The sequence below is a fragment of the Podarcis cretensis genome (genome assembly GCF_951804945.1).
Source record: "Podarcis cretensis genome assembly, chromosome: 4".
NCBI lineage: Eukaryota > Metazoa > Chordata > Lepidosauria > Squamata > Lacertidae > Podarcis > Podarcis cretensis.
In genome coordinates, this window is record NC_137173.1 from 57,634,382 (window position 1) to 57,654,492 (window position 20,111).

At 43.1% G+C, this 20,111-nt stretch overlaps 1 protein-coding gene across 4 annotated transcripts in view; it reads right to left on the reverse strand.

The window, feature by feature from the left end:
- LOC307215377 (cystathionine beta-synthase-like) overlaps window positions 1-20,111 on the reverse strand; it is a 39,332-nt gene that overhangs the window by 1,849 nt on the left and 17,372 nt on the right. For all 4 annotated transcript variants that reach the window (XM_079974571.1, XM_079974572.1, XM_079974573.1 and 1 more), the window contains exons 5-16: window positions 19,359-19,438; window positions 18,875-19,009; window positions 17,309-17,378; window positions 15,769-15,860; window positions 14,172-14,297; window positions 13,325-13,409; window positions 11,994-12,099; window positions 10,732-10,809; window positions 7,964-8,098; window positions 6,551-6,659; window positions 3,499-3,534; window positions 918-1,002 (exon numbers count right to left, since the gene is read on the reverse strand). In XM_079974571.1, the coding sequence (XP_079830697.1) occupies window positions 918-1,002; window positions 3,499-3,534; window positions 6,551-6,659; window positions 7,964-8,098; window positions 10,732-10,809; window positions 11,994-12,099; window positions 13,325-13,409; window positions 14,172-14,297; window positions 15,769-15,860; window positions 17,309-17,378; window positions 18,875-19,009; window positions 19,359-19,438 (1,137 nt within the window). The remainder of the gene's footprint in view (window positions 1-917; window positions 1,003-3,498; window positions 3,535-6,550; window positions 6,660-7,963; window positions 8,099-10,731; window positions 10,810-11,993; window positions 12,100-13,324; window positions 13,410-14,171; window positions 14,298-15,768; window positions 15,861-17,308; window positions 17,379-18,874; window positions 19,010-19,358; window positions 19,439-20,111) is intronic.

Here is a 20,111-nt window from a genome sequence, read left to right on the forward strand (position 1 = left end):
TTAAATTAGTTTTATAGAGGAAAAGTACATATAATTGTATTATTTAGCTGTTGAGGCACCAGCCTTTCTGTTTGTTCCACAGCATATTTTTAAAGCCTTTTGTGTTGATAGAGGCATAGATATCCATGTCTAATCATCATGTTTGCTCATGTTCACTCAGAAGTAAATCCTACTAAATTCAATGGGGTAAGTAGGGTTAGGCCTCAAAGCCTGCTATCTTCTAACTAAAACCTTCAGAGCACAAACAGCAGAGGCGTCCCTAGACAGAGCCACTGTGCTCTGCCTAGTCCTAGTTCAAATGCAGGAGTTTCATAGCTGAAGTCCTCTGTCTTCTGCCTTGTACCTCAGTTAAAATAAAAATTGTGAAGGATAATGCAGTGGAAAGCAGCAGAAGCACCACCACCACAACAGCATGTGGTGGGACCAGAATGTCTGGACCACTTTCCCCTGCCTACATTCACCAACTAAGGCACCAACAGACCATGGGCTCTGTTGGAGAAAGGCAACCCAAATTACAAGAGCAGGACTCCGGCAGGTGAGAAATTGTCGATTTTCACCTCAGGGAAGATTGCAACTAAGTTAGCAATGCAACAGCATATGAGGCTGGATTCTGCAAACACTTACTCATATCATGAGACATTGTACTCTTGGAGACGCACCAAAGAAATGGGAGGCCAGGCTATGTATGCATTGGGCACTTCCCCTGTCTAACCCAGAACTGGCATAGTGAGAATCTTAGCCTCCACTAGCATAGCTTATTTCTTACCCTCATATGTGTGGCGAAAATCCTGTGGTCCCTTCATGTGCCCTATATAAGACACAGAAGATTCTCACTGCCATTAACTGCTTTTATATGTTATATAGCCAACGGGGAATGTGGCAGAGACAGTAGGATTCTTGCCAGGTCTTCTACTTACACTGAATCTGTTCGTGTACCACCAGAGCAAAATGATCAATTTCCAAAATATGGGAGAGCTTCCCCAAGTTGTCCTGCAGACGAATCTGCAAAGAGAAAGAGACTTTAAAAGCAATTGCATATAGCCTTACAAATTTTGATAGATAAGTTCCCCAATCCCAGTGCTTTTCCAACAAGCTTTTGAAAGTAGCATTTGTTTTGTGATGTGGCAGTTATCGTATGAATCTTTATTTTTCAGTGTGTGTGTTCATGTTAAATGTTGGTGTTTTAAAGAGAAGTGGAATGAAAGAAAAAAAAAGTCTGTAGAGCATGGTAATGTAAAAACCCAATGAGAGCCACGTGTTCTCTCTGCTTAAAGCACAGCAACTGCAAGTTCAGAAACACACACCTTTACTAGTGGTTTATTTTCCAATTCTGGCAATAAGAGCTGGAAGGAGGCGATTTGGGACAAAATAAGAGGTGTGAGAAAAACTATAAAAGCCATTCAGTAGAAACAAACTGAATTTCCCCACAGGGATATTGCTTTTCATTCCTAGCAATATAGGCCAGCAAAACAATGAATACCCAGGCCACTTAAGTAAAGTCTAGATGGCCAAGTATTACAGACGCTGCAGTAGCAGATATCTCACTTTGACAGGGAGTTGGACTTCAGGAGTTGTGATATAAATGCATTGCTACTGACGTGAGCTGTGGGAAAACAGAAAATACTATGGCTCAATCAATCAATCAAAAGAAACTTGCAGAATGAAAAAGGCACTATCTAAGCTGCCTGTATTTTGTGGCCAAGATGCAAAAGGGCCCTTCCACAAGCCGGAGGAACCTTCAGCATATGAAAGCATTGCTTTACACCAGAGATGGGGAACCTGTGGCTGACAACTCCCATCATCCTTGACCATTGGCCATAATGGTGGCAGCAGGTGGGAGCTGCCATCCAAAACATCTGGAGGGCCACTCCCCATCCCAGCTTTTCACCAAGCTTTAAGCTTAGAGCACCATGTGAGAAAAGTGAACACGTTGTTCCACTTGAACAAGAGATTGCACAAGCCACAAAACCTATCACAGAAGCACACAAACTCCTGTGCAAGCTTTACTGGAAGGTCACTAGCAGGCATTTCCCTTCCACTTACAGTTCTTTGGTGCCAACTCATTATAACTGTGAACCTGTGAAACACAACTGAGATCAGCTCAGTCCTCAAAATAAGGCTGCTCAGGTACAACAGGAGAAAGGGACAGGAGGCTGCGGTATCCTTTGACCTTTCTTCAGTCTCACATAACAAAGTAGGGACTTATCGCTGTAGTCTATAAAGCTGGCAATTTTATCCGCACCGACTTGGCTTGAAACAATGTCCTCCGAAACACTCAAGCACACAAAATCTACATTTTCTGCCCATCATCATTAATGTCCTAGATTCTAGGCTTTTGAGCCAAGAATGCCGGTATTTGTCAATTCAGTAGGAAATAAGATTTTTGAAGTCTAAGAGAGGGAAGCAGACAGAGCAAGAACAGAGGCACTAAGCACAACAGTGCTGTGTTTTAATTCAGTTGCTTTCAATTTATACTCACAGGAGCCTTCCTGCACTTTTTAATCACCAATACCATTATGGCAATCAATCACGGTCTATGCTTACAAAGACCCATCAGGATTTCGTAACTTTAAATGTAATATAATACTATAAATTTAGGTGCGATTGTATCTTAACATAATGGAAAGAACCTTTTCTTGGTTTACTGGAACAATTCAGTCTCCCAGTCAAACCGACCAAATCAACTGTAAGCATACCCAATAATTTTCTTCTATAATAATAAGGCTGTTCAAGATTTTCTCTTTCAGTGACAAAACATCTAAAGTAGATTGGCAGTCTATGGTTCAAAATGTAAAAAAGTGCCATTTTATCACATTTCTTTGTAGTACGTTAGCAATCTTTTAAAAAGGAATGAAATTATTAGTGGTAATGTTGGTTACAGAGTAAAGGAGTTGTATGAAGGAGGGACACTCCAGGCAACAGTGTTTGAGCTCCCAGAAGAAAGGAAGACAGTCCCCAGAAATTGTCACTAAAGAACCAGGAACTACAGCCAGGGCTGGGTATACTCTACTTTCTAAAAAGTAACAGTACAGATTAAAATTCTGTGCCAGGATAATCAACATTCCATGCTATGGCAAAAATTCTGCAACCTGAATAAATTATGCAAATTATGTAACATCTGCTTATTTTGCCAAGTTTGTATGGCACAAGGACAGAAGGTCCACAGCCCTGGCTTTAGCCATAAAAAGGAATAAACAATACAGGGTTTGAATTTTTTATCCAGAGGCAAACAGCACACATCTTTAAACCCAGTTGCATCCTTCTCCCCCAATCCCGCTACCTGGGGATGAACATTTGACTGCAGAAGCAGCTGCCCTCCAGTCCAAAAAGGCTATTTTCCCCCAGCGTCAGAAGCTCTTTGTTTTTGGTATGGTAGTTGCCCGCAGACTGCAGCTTATGTAACCTTGCTATTTGCCACTAGGCAACATGGGCCCCTCCACCGTAAGAACACCAGTTACACTTAAGAGAGGAGAGAAGCTACGTTGCTTAATTACGCACCAGATTATACATTTTGCACGATGATTCAATTGACAGCTAGGGAAGAAATTAAATTCATTTAATGTGACCACGAAGCATTAGTAGAAAACATGAAGTGATTAGGTGCAGTGTTACATTTTAGCCTCAGAATTTTAACAATTAGAAAATATATTTGCTAAAGCATTAGTTTGATGCGAAGTAGAAGTGTCTCTTTTAAGGTACACATTGGTTTGCATGTAGGTTCCCTTAGGCTTCAAGTAAGTCTCAAGGAACTCAGTGGAGACCAGCTTCTGAGCAGATTTGCTTAGGATTGTGACAAGCTGTAAAGTGCAGCTCTTCCAGTTATGTGCGTTTGCAGGATATTTTTCAGGGTGAGGCAAAGTAAAAAACAGATTCAAGAGCAGTTTCTCACAAAATATTTTGAGAATTGTGCCGGCACAATTTGCCTCTCATTTCAGCTGCTACAAACGCTTTTCACAAAAATAAAAGCTCAGAATCTGAGAGTTACAGTTCATTCGGGGGGACGACTACCATGCTTCCTATTTAGAGAATTTAATAGGCAGAACATTTCACTGACATTGACCAAAGTAAACTACAATAATGTCACTATTTTAATTGGATTTACCCCCCCCCCCAAATAAACGTACACAAGATTGCAGCTGCAGTTTCAGAGTATGTAGCTGTCTATTTCAGTTATGTGCTGCAAACAAGCTTTTAATGGTAATTTTACACAAAGTGTTGCATCTTGGTTTTACTTTGCCATAGTTTGCATTCCCCTCCAAACAAGGCTTTGTGGACCCAGCCATCCTAATACTGCTCATGAAACAGCTGCCAAAATCCTGCAGTAAACTATTGTGCCTGCTAAAAAATTACAACACCAGATGCCAAGAGTCTCATTATCCACCGGGAAGACTCAAACTCTTGAGACCAAAATCAAAATGGGACTAACATACCCTCCAACTGTCCCTATTTATCAGTATTGTGATAAAATATTACTATCATGAATTGCTAGGCATGTTTGCCCTTCTTCAGAGTTCAGTCATTTCCCCCAGGCCTGTACAGTCGTACCTTGGAAGTCGAATGGAATCCATTCTGGAAGTCCGTTCGACTTCCAAAATGTTCGGAAACTAAAGCGTGTCTTCTGATTGGCTGCAGGAAGCTCCTGCAGCCAATTGATAGCCGCGGAAGCCCCGTTGGACATTAAGATTCCAAACTGGAACAGTTGGCAAACTGGAACACTCAGAAAACTGGAACACTCACTTCCGGGTTTGCGGTGTTCGGGAGCCAAGGTACAACTGTATAGGCTAAATTGTTTGACTTGGGGTGGGCTAAATGTATCCCTGGCGTGCTCTGGTCCATGGGGTCACAAAGAGTCGCCCACAACTAAACGACTAAACAACAACAACAAATGTATCCCGACTCTAGTACATATAGATACACATCAGCTGCTGTGCTAACATAGTGCTCTGTGTCTTACGTTTTTATCAGATTTTTTTTTTTAAATGTAGGGTTTTGTATCTTTTTACTCTGTTGTTAGGAGATCCCTAGTACCCTCACAGAGGGATAATTCCCAGTTCCCTGGGAAGAGGGAATGACTGTTAAACCACTCTGGGAACTGTAGGTCTGTGAGGGGAATGGAAGTCTCCTAACAACTCTCAACATCCTTAACAAACTAGTCATATCTTGGTTCTCAAATGCCTTGGTACTTGTACATTTTGGCTCCCAAACCCCAAAGTGAGTCTTCTGATTTGTGAACCTTTTTTGGAAACCGAACGTCCGACATGGCTTCCAACTGAGTGCAGGAAGCTCCTGAAGCCAATCAAAAGCCGTGCCTTGGTTTTCAAACATTTTTGGAAGTCAAACGGACTTCTGGAACGGATTACATTCGAGAAGCAAGATACGGCTGTACAGTTTCCAAATTGCTTTGGGGGAAGCTATGCCTGTTTAAAGTGGTATGTATGGTGCTTTAACTGTATAGTACAGATGGAGTCTGTTCAGAACAAAGAAGAACTCTTCAGGATCAGGCCAATGGTCCATCTACTCCAGCACCCAGTTCTCACAGTGGCCAAGCTGGTGTCTGTGGGAAGCCTGCAAGCAGAGCCTGGAGGCCACAACACTCTTCCCAGCTGTGATTTCCAGCAAATGCTATTCAGTGGCATACAAATTACCCCTGGTTTTTACAAATAGGTAAAATATTTTAAAAACATTTGCATTTACCGTATTTTTCGCCCTATAGGACGCACTTTTTCCCCTCCAGAAATGAAGGGGAAATCTGGGTGCGTCCTATGGGGCGAATACAGGCTTTCGCTGAAGCTTGGAGAGCGAGAGGGGTTGTGCGCACCGACCCATCTCGCTCTCCAGGCTTCAGGAAGACATCTGCAGCGTGGGGAGCCCTGCAGGAGTTCCCCGCAGGGCTCCCCACGATGCGGATAGCAGCCTGCCGCACGGCGGGCGGGGCGCCCTGAAGCAGAGCGCCCCATGCGCCGGACAGACATCGGCCAGCCCCACAAGCTCGGGGGACAGCAGGGAGGCGCAGCGCCGCCATCCCGCTGTTCCCCAACCTGGTTCGGTTTCCCCGACCTGCTTTTGGGGGGGAAATAAAGGGAAAAAAATTTCCTTTATTTCCCCCCCAAAAAACTAGGTGCGTCCTATGGGACGGAGCATCCTATGGGACGAAAAATACAGTAAATACATGTGTTTTTTCACAAAATAGGCATATCCAGATTTTGTAAGCGGTGTTCATACGTACAATATCGTGTACACAGGAGTTGATCAGTATATGTAACCTTGTCCGCATGTAATGTTCAAAGAATACACAGCAGTTGAGCTGTGTTCACTTCTTCACACAAGCCCTTGCAAATGTGTAGACCGCCTGTGCCTGTGTGCTCAGTGTAACATGTGAACAACCCTACAGCAAAACAGTAACTAAAACTGTGTGTAACTGTGTATAATTTCGTTAATGTGCACCATACATTTTAGTCAAACGACCTCCCCCTTGTCAAAAACCTCTTTCCCCCCTCAGCAATGGTGCGGGTCAGGGAAAGGAACAAGAGACACAAGAAGACTTTGATACCTTTTTGAACTGCTTGTAGATTACTTTGCTGACTTGGTCAGATGGCTGCACTTTACCAGCAAGCAGTGAAGAAAGCATGTTGCCAAGGGTAACCATTCCCAAAATCAATCTGAAAAGAAGAAGGTATTAGACACAGTTTTCTACTGGGTGTGTTGTGGGTTCTTTCCTTTTTTTATCAGTTTAATGTTTTAGGCCAATATTTACAGAATCCCTCTCAATTTGAATTCAGGGGCGCACAGAATCCTTAGGGGTAAAACCACAGGTTCTATTTAATAACATCCAAACACCATTTTCTTTATAAACCTCTGGAGGAAGGAGTTTAAGTGTGGAGAACTAGCATGGAAGGGATGACAAACTTTCCCTGCTTACCGTTTTCCCTTTCCTAATTGCTCCCCTTCCAAAAAATGTGTGCTATAAACCCTGAAAAGGAATAATAATAATAATACACTGTGGGAATGCATACCACAGTATAGATTATTATAATTACCTTATTGTCATTTTATTATTATTAAATATGAGCCATTTTTCCATTTATGTACAACACTGAGGGCAACTTGCTTTGCTGGATTTTCTTGCAAAGCTATATTCTTAGACAAAGACTAGTTATGCACAGTTCCTAACACAGTTGCTTTAGGATAACATAAAAAGCCTTGTTGCTAGAAACAGAAAGTTCAAAGATGCTGCATCTTTCTCAGTCATCACTTCCCCAGTTTCCCAGTCTGTACAATTTGGATAAAATTGTGGGTTAGATAAAGTTGGTCTTTCTTTTGCCTGCACTGCTTTTATTGCAAATGATGTGAGAGTCACAGAATAAACCTCGTTTAGCTTCCGTTGTTAACTGGGATGAACTTTTGGGAGTGAACATCCTGCCTGCATTGCAACTTGTCCCTGTCTGACCCACCTGCAATGCTGACCATCCCACTGGCCTATTTCATGCCTGGTGACTTCAGGACTAAGATGCCATTTAGGCTCAGTTAATTCTTTTATGGGTCATTTGAAGCAGATGACTCTGGCCCTCAAAAGGTAATAAACCATACCAAGATTTTAAGAGAAGATTTTAAAAAGCCACACCTGTGACGGAAGTGACAATCAAAAATCTTTGTTGATGTCCTATATAGCACAGGGATAGAAAAAAAAGAGAAGGTGGGAGGTTTCGCTCCCAATTAGTCTCTAATCAGGGGCCTGATCATTCATTCAACCAATTTCAGGAGACTTTCTGTACCAGGGGAATGATCTGGTGAGCAATATGCAGGCGAAGGCTCATAGTTGAAAATTCAGAGAAGCAAACTAGATGGGATCATGAAACGAGGTGGATGAAACCAAATGGCAGGAATGACTATGTGTGTGCACCTAGATACTAAATATACATTTAGAAACTGGGTGTATTTGGAAGGGAGGAAAATCTACACATACCCAGATTCATCAACAACAGGTACTTGGTCAAATCCCTTTTCTCTGAGTATTTCAATGGTCTTTTCACAGGTAACGCTTGGTAGTACTGTCAGGGGAGCAGAGAGACACAATTCCTGAACTTTCAAGTGCCACCACCTAGGAAAATAAACAAAACAAATATAAAATCACTCTCCACCCTGGAATTTACACAAGCAATTCAAAGACCGAGAAACAGTTGCATCTTAGTAGTTTGTATCTTAACGTAAGCTTTTCCTGGAAACGCTCATGAAGCCAATTACTGTATTTAAGTGCCCTCTGTCCTACTAACAGAAAAGGTTGTTCAGGGTATTCCGGAGCACGTGCTTGTCTTTAGGATGGATTGATGTTTAGAGCATGCAACTTTCATCATTCCTGATGACTGACCATGCTGTCTGGGGTAACCTTTCACCATATGGTGTATTTTGGCTCAAATGAGACTATATGGATACTCAGAGCCAGGACAAATAGTAAAAAAAAACACACTTCCCTATTTGAAAAGAGTTAACCATCAACATTTTAAAGAGTCTTGTGCCACCTGAATGACTAAGAGATTTTTTAAAAAGTACACAAGCTCTTGTGATTATAGTCTACCTGTATTAGACTCACAAGGAGTTGTCCTCAGTTAGCAATGTGTATATACATACATACATATATATAGAGAGAGAGTGTGTAAGGGACGCGGGTGGCGTTGTGGTCTAAACCACAGAGCCTAGGGCTTGCCAATTGGAAAGTCGGCAGTTTGAATCCCTGCAACGGGGTGAGCTCCCGTTGTTCGGTCCCAGCTCCTGCCCACCTAGCAGTTTGAAAGCACGTCAAGTGCAAGTAGATAAATAAGTACCGCTCCAGCGGGAAGGTAAATGGCGTTTCCGTGCACTGCTCTGGTTTGCCAGAAGCGGCTTAGTCATGCTGGCCACATGACCTGGAAGCTGTCTGTGGACAAACACCAGTTCCCTCAGCCTATAGAGCGAGATGAGCGCGCAACCCCAGAGTCATCCGCAACGGGACCTAACGGTCAGGGGTACCCTTACCTTTACCTTTTTACCTCCGGTTGTGGACGGGATCCATTCCAGAGGTCCAGTTGGATCCCGAGGTTTCCACAACCTGAGGACTGCTTCTGCGCATGCGGCGAAACCCGGTAAAATGCTTCCGGGTTTGCCGCGCATGCATCCTGAAGTTTACGTAACCAGAGGGTTACATAAAAGGAGGTACGACTGTATGAATATACACAAGTAGACGTAGGGAAAAAGAGAAATGGAAGTAGCAGCCATGGAATGCAAAAAGGACAGACTGTGACAATCCTTTGCAGTTTAAGCAAAGTGACCATAACTGACAATAACACAGCCATCTTACCACAATAATAAAATCTGGATAATTGGGTTATTGCTGTTGTGAAGGGTCACTCTGTGTGGTTTAAGCCTGGCTTAGAATTTCCACAGCCTGTACTTTTCACAGTCGCTGTGTGTTTGTGTACATGCCTCTCTTTCTCGCACACCGCTGCCAACTGTGGTTAGCACTTCATGGATTTGATAAAGTGGGGCTGAGTCCATGAAAGCTTATGCCACTATAAACCCGTTGGCCTACAGTGGTGCCTCGCAAGATGAAATTAATCCGTTCTGCGAGTCTCTTCGTCTTGCGGTTTTTTCGTCTTGTGAAGCACGGCTATTAGCGGCTTAGCGGCTATTAACGGCTTAGCGGCTATTAACGGCTTAGCGGCTTTAAGAAAAAGGAAACAAACTCGCAAGAACTCGCAAGATGTTTCGTCTTGCGAAGCAAGCCCATAGGGAAATTCGTCTTGCGGAACGACTCAAAAAACGGAAAACTCTTTCGTCTTGCGCGTTTTTCGTCTTGCGAGGCATTCGTCTTGCGAGGTACCAATGTATATGGTGCCATAAGACCCTTTTGCTGCAACAGGTTAACATGGAAATCAAAATCTAATGCCTAGTTTAGTATAGCTGGAATTGTATCTTCAACACGAACAAACACTGTTATATCTCCAGAGCCTAGAGTGGGTCAGTGTGGACAATATGAGTTGTAATGTTACTGCATCTTGGAGACCTAGGTTCAGACTTTGCCAAGTCATTGCCTTTCTCTTCAGTTTCACTTCCTCCATGCATAATCGTCACAGCAAAAATAGAGGGGGGGGGGAGAGAATTTAAGAAAAGAAGAAGAAGAGTTTGGATTTGATATCCCACTTTATCACTACCCTAAGGAGTTTCAAAAAGGCCAACAATCTCATTTCCCTTCCTACCCCACAACAAACACTCTGTGAGGTGAGTGAGGCTGAGAGACTTCAGAGAAGTGTGACTAGCCCAAGGTCACCCAACAGCTGCATGCGGAGGAGCGGGGAAGCGAACCCAGTTCACCAGATTACGAGTCCACTGCTCTTAACCACTATACCACACTGGCAAGAAATGTACCCTTAATTTCCTCCCCCAATTTGTAAATGGATTATACCAGAACTAGTACTGAATAATGACTGCCCTATAAACTCCCTAGTTAAAGCTGAGTAATGCCAACAAGGCACTAGGATGCCATTTTAATATTTATGACTGAGGTGGAGGTAGATGCAGGTAGAGGGGCAGATAACTTCAAACAGCAGCAATTATCCAAAGCAACATTACTTCTGGACATATTTATGAAGTTAGCTTGTGTAGACTTAACTATCCATATTAGAAAAAATATTTTGACTTAAGGGTGGGTTTTTGGTCGCAACTTATTTTACTAAGCCTTCACAGGCATGGTCACCTCACCAGGGCTTGTTAATAATGTCATCTTCTTCTTTCATGAAGCCTTTTTGAGTCATCCATTTGTCATTCAAAAACTTGGACCTGGAAGCAATCAAGAAACAAAACAAGTCACAAGTAGCAATTTAGGTTATACCTGCCTTAAAAGCAAATAAGCTGTAAAGGATGACATGGCATAACATTTCATAGCTTGCACGTAGAATAAACAGCTCTCTTTTAATACGCTTGGTTCTCAGTGAGACAGTTGTAAAAGTCTACATAAGGAGAATATAATCAGGCTGGCTCACCCACAGGTCAAACTGGGCCATGACACAGGCACCAGTCCTGCAAGGGAGAAGTCAACATGGCTGGGCTAGGGCATGAAAGTGGCAGCAGGAAGGATGGGTGGAAAAACTGGCAGAGGGGGGTCCAGACCCAAGAAAGTCACTGAACAGTGGCAGTCTCTCAGAGTGAGTGAGCTTGAGGTGGGAGGGCAGCACAGGGGCAATGGCAGTGAGTGTGAGAGGGTGGGCCTCATCTGAGATGCCATAACCTCAAGTGCCCATCCTCTGTTATCTCCAGCTTGGACTACTGCAATGTGCTCTACATGGGGCTACCTTTGAAGGTGACCTGGAAACTACAATTAATCTAGAATGCAGCAGCAAGACTGGTGACTAGGAGTGGCCACTGAGACCATATAACACCAGTCTTGAAAGACCTACATTGGCTCCCTGTACGTTTCCGAGCACAATTCCAAGTGTTGGTGCTGACCTTTAAAGCCCTAAATGGCCTTGGCCCAGTATACCTGAAGGAGCGTCTTCACCCCCATCATTCTGCCCGGACACTGAGATCCAGTGCTGAGGGTCTTCTGGCAGTTTCCTCACTGAAGCTACAGGGAAACAGGCAGAGGGCCTTCTCGGTAGCGGCGCCTGCCCTGTGGAACGCCCTCCCATCAGATGTCAAGGAAATAAACAACTTCCTGACTTTTAGAAAACATCTGAAGGCAGCCCTGTTTGGGTAGTTTTTAATGTTCGATGTTTTTAACATTCTGTTGGGAGCCGCTCAGAGTGGCTGGGGAAACCCAGCCACCAGATGGGCGGGGTATAAAATTATTATTATTAATTATTATTATTATGCTAGCTGCCTTTCATACACTACAGCAGCGGTCCTGGAGCCACTTAGCCATGCTGCTGCCACCATCACATTCAGAGGTGCAGTGCTAGTCGTGCAGGTAGGGTCCCCTACCTCACAGTCAGCATCAGGAACAGAGAAATAAGACACCTACTTACATGTAGTTCCTGACAGAATCTGGAAGGATGACGACACAGCGTTGTCCTTCTTTCAGCTCTTTGGCAGCCTTGACGGCAACAGACATAGCACTGCCTGAGCTGCCACCTGACAGAAGACAGAGGACACCATTAAAACTGCATGGAAGCCATTTTGAAAATGCAGATGTAAAAGGAGACAAAGAATAGTGGGAGAGCCTGCAGTCCTAGTAACTTGATCATTAACAAAGTATACATTATCAATATCTCATCAATTTCCACAAAAAAGGTGTCTCAAAGTGACTTACAATTCATATAAAACATACGGCACAACAAGTATTCAAACAACAACAGAAGTGCCCCAAAGTGCTCATCCATCAATAACTGTAAAAAGGACATATCCCTACTCACCCCAGGATAAGAAAGCATCGTTAAATAGACCAGCCTGGTGCAAGCCACTATCTCACAACTTGTTCCCAGAAATGCACTGGAAATTCAATTTTGTTACATGGTGTAATGGAGTTATGTAAAAATGTTGGCAAAAAAAACCCCCAGCACCTTGGAGCTGACTTTTCTAACTGAATCTTTTGCCTTACCTCTCAAGATTGCCTTTCTGCTACTGCCATATTATAACCAAGACTGGCATGTGTGTCATACAGGCAACAGCGGTGTCGGAGGGAAGAAAACAACCCAAGCAATCATTTCCTCATTCTTTCTGTTCAGAAAAGCTTGGTGTTCTGCAAGAGCCAGCAAATAGCAGCAAAGACTCATTCCTTTCATGGAAATGTTCAGTTGGAACCGCCAAAGCGATGGAGGTTATAATGCATCATTTTGTGTTTGTTAAGATTGTGATGATTTTAGCATAAATGCTTTGACAAAGCTCTGTGGAGTATTCAGAGATGATTCTCTGACTGTATGTAGTTATTTTAAATAAAAAATTTAAAATAAGAAAAGGCTCTATAATTAGAGCTGCCTTTATTGTGTGCTGAAGCCGAGAAGCAACTACAGGTACAGTTGCAGGTGCTTAACTGGATATATATTCTAAAAGAAGTGACATTGTCTTCTAATGTCTGAACAACGGGTGCCTTCTGTGCCAACTTTTGAATGCCTGCAGAAAACTCTTCTATTCTGCCAGGCCTATGCAGGCAATTAAGAATACTGCTGTTTTTATTTATTTTTTCAAAAGCTAACAAACGTGGTGCTTTACAATACACATATACCAGTGACCCACTAGTGTGACAAAAAGGAAAGTATGACTTGGTCTCAAGAGCAAAGAGGTTCCTTCTCAACTGTTACTGTCACTTTGAGTACTCAATTCTCAACGAATACAAATATAGCTCTCAGAAAGCACTTACCACACAGCAATCCTTCATCTCTGATTAACATGCGCGCACAGGCAAAAGATTCTTCATCATTACACTTGTACCATTTGTCCACCAACTGGAAGAAAGGGTGAGGAAACAAAAAAACCCCATGAAGCCTTGAACCTGTCTCTGCACTTGGGCCCTTAAGTCGATACTAAGCAGGCCAAGAAATTCAGTGTGGGACAGAAGACATGGATTCTAGTGGCAGACTCTTGGGTCCACTGCCACAAATTTGGGAGAAATCTGGAAACTGTCTTCCTGCTGCCCACATATACAGACATCCCCTCGATCTCCTCAGTCTCCTGTTTCAACTGCTGTGCTGTATTAATGGGGTTGTTTTATTGTGCATTTCAGTGGTGGATGTTTATATTTAATCCTTGGCATCTTCGGGTACAGCTGCTAAACACTCCTGCCCAAAAACCCTGGAGAGCAGCAGTGTAGACAATATTGAACTAGAGCAACCAATGGTCTGGGTCAGCAGAAGGCAGTTGACTACATCCACAGATTTTCTACTGCTCAATGGGAAAATATTAGGCACATTTGCATATGCATTTCTGAGCTCCATTATTTGCTCTGCGTGCATTATTTTGGCAAGGAATGAGCCACATGTAGCCACAGGGAAATAAAGACAAAGTGAGGGGATCTATGAAAAAGGACATAGGAAAACTTGGAAAGCAAAGTGTCTATGCATTTCCTGAGGAAGCGTGACTAAGTTCACAGCAGGAAATCAGATGCAAAAAAGGCCTTTCCAAAGACCTAAGAATTATGGACACACCAGCAAGATGTGTTCAGCAGTAAGGGGACTGTAAGTCATGCACATGAGGGGAGTCTGACTTACTGATCTGTCCAGAACAGTAGGGATGAAGTCGTATCCAATCCCTTCCACTTCATAAGTTGTCCTGTCTGTATTATTTAGTCCTTCAGGCTCTGCAAGAATGGATCCTTCGGGATCAACACCTATAATCTGCAAGAGAGGTTTTAGCATTGAGTTAGCGTTTGGCTATCAAGAACAGCATTGTTAAATCAGTCATAGTAAGTCAAAATTGTTGTGGCATTGCAAAGATGTTTTCCCTGTCATTAAAACTTGGAAAACACCAAACCTGATGTCAATCATTGCTTTTAAAACACGTGAAAAAACTCACTTGCTCCTACACTGCTTTCGTTTGGCTTAGTAAAAGGGCGAATGTCAACAAGTGTGCTCTGGATCCATTCAGATGTTAGCTCTCATTACATATATATAACCCCAACAGGTGATACAGACAGAAACATGATATTATGTGCTCAGTGACATACATCTCCATATCACTCAAATAATTTTGTAAGGAATCACAGTACAGGATACAAGATGTCCAGCGTGTTTTATTACTCTTAAGATTCTACTAAGTATTCTGTTTCATGTGAGGATGAAATGCCTATGTTGGACACAATAAAATTATTAGATTCTTTGAAACATCTTTCTCAAAATTGGTAGTATTTACATTCTCCAAAGGGGTGACCTTGCTGGCAAATTTCACACAATTCTGCCCAAATTTTTAAAAGTATAGGAATTTCTGTCTAGTTCGGGGGGTTGATCTAGAGTTTGTGTTCCTGGCACTGGGGAATCAGAATAGACTAGGGATTCTGTTTGTTTACTGCCCACCTTGCTAGAGTCTCCCTGCCTGAACTGACAGAGCTGGTCTAAGAGCTGGTGTTGAGGAACCCCAGGACTGCTGGTTTTGGATGATTTCAACATCCATGCCAAGGAGACTGGCTCTGGGGTGTACTTGACCCTATCCTTGACAGCTGGTTTTCTGTTCAGAATCGTTCCCCAACTGCTTTTCCCTTGTGGGCTTCCAGGTGCATAGTTAAGGATAAGGAATAAGTGATGCAAGGTGTGCAACAGTATAAAGGACACTCTTGCATCAAGAATGCTTAACATGAACATAATGAGCTGGTCTACATAGGAATGTTCTGCCTGTGCAAGTAGTCCCAACTTTCCTTAGACATACATACATGAGGATAAAAATGCAAATAGCAAGTGTACAGGCAGCAATCAATGATATAGCTGGTGGCAATCCATGTCATCATGGCAACAACAGTGCTTTTCCCAGGCACCACGACTGCTAATGAGCTCCATTTTGGGGGCAGATCTGTGTGCATGGTGAAGGCTGTCACCCCAGAAGCCATGGAACAGAATGGAAGCAAACTCTGGTTGAGAGAAGCCTGTCTCACAGGTCCCAGTGCCTGCTTTAAGGGCAGAAATGCCTGTCTGCCTGGGCCCATCCTGGAACATGAGAACAGAAGGCTTGACAAACAGATATAACGCAGTAGGGTGAAGAAAACACAAGGCTCATGAGACTCCCTATACCCCAATAAGGCTCGGGATCACATAAATCCATAAACAATGGAAAATGATGAAGCAGTGGTTGAGATGCCTGCCCTAGCCTGGGACTTACTTTGCATTCAGGGCATTTCTCCTTTAGTTTTCGGGCAATGCCAGTGATGGTGCCTCCTGTACCCGCTCCAGCTACAATCATGTCTAAATGACCTATCAGAGAGGCAGAAACATGTGTACAGTTGAAGTGGCCAAAAAGAATTAAAGACACAAATCTGAATGGATACAGTCTTTTAGCCAATTCTAGTATAAGGGTTTTTGCCTCAGTATGGCACAGGCAGAAGAAACACATTTCGTCAGACAAAAATGCTATGTGGGAGCTCCCTCTACTGGCCTTAAGCTAGCAAATGCAAAAAATGCAATAGGTTATACAGTGGACCCTCCGGATACAAACTTAATTCATTCTGGGGGTCCATTCGCACCCTGAAAATTATGTAAATAGAGGTGCGCTTCTGCACATGTGCGCACGGCGAAACCCGGAAGTAGACACTTCCGGGTTTGCCATGGCTGTAACCCGAAGATTCCGTATCAAGAGGAATACGTAAGTAGAGGTAACGACTGTACTGTGAACATGACCTAGTCCAACCCCCTACAATGCAGGAATCGCAACTTAATCATAGAATTGTTCCCCAAAACATCAACTGGAGCCCAGATTAACTGCATAAACATAAGAGAGAATCCATAGATTATGTGAATCCTAGATTCACATTTCCACTCTATAGCAAATGCCAGCAAATGTATTTATTTACTAATCTGTCTGGCCTGCCAGGTCCTGAAAGCCTAGGGCATGTAATAATACATAAGCAAATGAAACAATAATCCTGTATCTATGGATCTATGAGATATTCATTTAGAGATATAGATATGGGCTTTGAAGATGGGAAACCAATATCTAAATCTTTGCTCTGGCACAAAGCTCCACCAATGGTTTTAGGTAAAGCACTGTCTCTAGCTACTGGTTCACATGTTGTGGATGTCGCAGGTCCACCCCACACTCATGCAATGCTCCATTTAGGGTGTACTTGATAATGTGTGAAGCGGACATGTACCTCATTTACCCAGTGACACAAATACATGGTAGTACATCCGCTCTGTTGCAACATGTTAATTGGCACCGAGCCTAACCAGCCACAGAGAGCTATTGTGAGAATAATTTGAGAGAAGAGTTGTAAAATACTTTATGCACTGGGATGTGCTGTGGAATTGCTAAGTTATAGCAATGTTGAAGCCTTATCTTGATTCCAGCCATTAGAACACCATGCAAATTAAAAGACGTCATAACACTTCTCGGGAGGTGATGGGTTCTCCTTCCTTGGAGGTTTTTAAGCAGAGGTTGGATGGCCATCTGTCACGGATGCTTTAGTTGAGATTCCTGCCTTGCAGGGGGTTGGACTAGATGACCCATGGGGTCCCTTCCAACTCTATAATTCTCGGGCATGGCAAACTTGCAGGAAAAAAGTAGCTTGGGGGCTGTTGGAGACCCACTGACGCCACGTCTCTATGCATCCTGGCCCTATAGTAGCCTTGCAATTTCCCAGAACCCCCTTTTCTCAAAGCATCTAGGATGAGGGGCCCAAGGGTTACCCGCCCGCTGAACATACCATCACACTGCTGCAGGATCTCCTCAGCCGTGGAATCGTAATGGGCCAGGGGGTTGCTGGCGTTGCGGTACTATGTTGAAAAATGAAAGGAAAATGTAGAAAAACAACAGTCTGGCAAGTTTACAAAGAGGGCTGTCACTGGACTTAAATGTTTAATAAATCTATAAGCTGCTTTTTAAAGGAAGAAACCTCCACTAAGCAGTATACAATAGCAAAAAGCAGCTATTACAAGTACCATTAAAAGCAAGCCCATTAAACAATAATCTAAAAAGTAAACACAAGAACAACCTGCCTCCCCAAATCCTCATGCTCTCAGGAAGGGCCATAGCTCAATGACAGAGCACATCATGCAAAAGGAGCCAGGTTCAATTCCTGGTGTTTTGAGACAGGGCTGGGGAAAACTGCCTGAAACCCTGGAGAGCAGCTGCCAGTAGACAAAACTGGGCTAGATGACCAGTGGCCTGACTCAGTAGAAGGGAGTTTCCCATGTTTCAATTTAGGACATTATCTTGACGGTCTAATTTACCTCATCCACAGAAAGTTACAGAGAGGGAGCGAAAGTCTTTAAAGCCCACTTGAAAATCCCTACATATAGCACCTGCCTGATCTTCCACGGATCTGGTTTCTGGAATTTTGGGCCACTGCTGAGGAGGCCCTGTTCCCTGATATACCCCCAGAGTAGAACATGGGGTATTTCTTTGCCAAAGTACTATTATTTAATTTCATAAAATTTACATACCGCTTGATTTTGTAAAGTGGTTTACAAAAAAGATAAAACAATAAAATGCTCACTGAAATGCTCACAACCATAATTTAAAACATACCAAAAGTTTAACCCACAACAGAATAGGCTAAAACAAAGTAGAACTCATACACACTTTCTAAACACCTGGGAAGACTTGTCTAAATAAAAATGTCTTCAGCAGGCACCAAAAAGAATATAATGAAGGAACCTATCAGATAGCATTAGGAAGGGAGTTCCAATTACTATCTCAGCACCACTTAACTTATTATTTTTTTACTACTATAGAGGTGTTCAAGCTCCTTACGTACCACCAATGCTTGCTCCTCTTCAGTGGCTAACTAGCCCACAATGGAGCCCCACCCACAGGATGACAATTGTTTATGAGTTGGAGGACAAGTTAAATGCAATTAACTTTAGTCCAATTGACTTAAGATTATATAGGAAGCTGACTTATAATGAAACATTGGTTCTCTTAGCTCAGTATTGTCTACATCAGCTTTTCCCAACCTGTGCCACTCCAAATGTTTTAGACTACAGCTCCAGTCATAACTGACCATTAGTCACACCGACTGATGTTGATGGGATGAGTAGTCCAAAATACTTGAAAGGCACCAAGTCAGGGAAGTCTGGTCTATATTGACCTGTGAAGGCTGTCCTGGGTTTCAGGCAGAGACTTTTCCATCCCTTTGCCTGAGAATTGGGAATTATAACATGAGATATTAGAACAAGCTTCACGGAGATATTAGAACAATGAATGAAAAGGACTGTATTCCACTTAGGACCGAGCGATCTGAAGTACTTCTCTCCTTCTGCCTCTTTACCTGATCCAATATGTGGGAATTAGGGATTTCATTTTTCAGTCTCCATGCCACGCCGACATGAGATTCTGGAGAGTCAAATCTAGCAGTAGTTGGAGTCCTCACAATTTCTGCCCCAAGAGCTCGCAGAACATCCACCTGATTTCAAAAAAGCAAATTTGTGAAATGCACCACACCTGAGCAACGGGGAAATTAAACTTTAAGCTATAAGACTTTGAATGGCTTTCACTATGTATTAATTCAGATGTTAGCTATTTTACTCCCAGCGTAATGCCAGGCTAAACTTTAAATACTGAATGTCAGTCCAAATCCTGAACCTCATTAAACATTTTGCTACCTCACTGAAACAGCAAGTTTCAGAACTACCGTATTAAACAGCATCTACCCCATATGCAGCCATCTGCGTTGCTGGCTAACGATGTCCCAGTTAACCAATTACACAACAAGTGACGATTTGTAAGCATCTGAAATGATAAGCAGCTCTGACCTTCTCCATGCTCATTTTCTCTGGCATGACGATGATACAGCGGTAGCCTTTCACTGCAGCTGCCAAAGCCAGTCCGATCCCTGGAACCAAGGAAATGCATCACTAAGGAAGCCACACATTTATATTTTAAAACTCTTTACTTGCAGGAGCACAGGAACCAGCCTTATACAGAGTCCAACTGGTTGCCTATCTCATATAGTACTGTCTACAGTGGTGCCTTGCAAGACGAAATTAATCCGTTCCGTGAGGCTCTTCGTATAGCAGTTTTTTCGTCTTGCGAAGCAAGCCCATTGACAGCTTAGCGGATTAGCGCTATTAGCGGTTTAGCGGCTTTTAGCGGATCAGCTGTTAAGCGGCTTATCAGCAGATCAGCTGATAAGCGGCTTAGCGGCTTAGGAAAAGGGGGGGAAAAGGGGGGAAACCCATAGGAACTCGCAAGACATTTCGTCTTGCGAAGCAAGCTCATAGGGAAATTCGTTTTGCGAAGCGCCTCCAAAACGGAAAACCCTTTCGTCTAGTGGGTTTTCTGTCTTGCGAGGCGTTCGTCTTGCGGGGCACCACTGTATATCCGTTTTCCTCAAGCTAGTGCTCTGTAGATGTTTTTGACTAGAGTTACTAACAGTCCCAACCACCATGGTCAATGGTCAAAGATAATGAGAGGTGTGGTTCAAAACATCTGAGAAGGTACCAGTTTGGGGAAGGCAGGTCTACACCAACTGACCTGTCTCTCCAGGTATTCAGAAAGGAACCTTT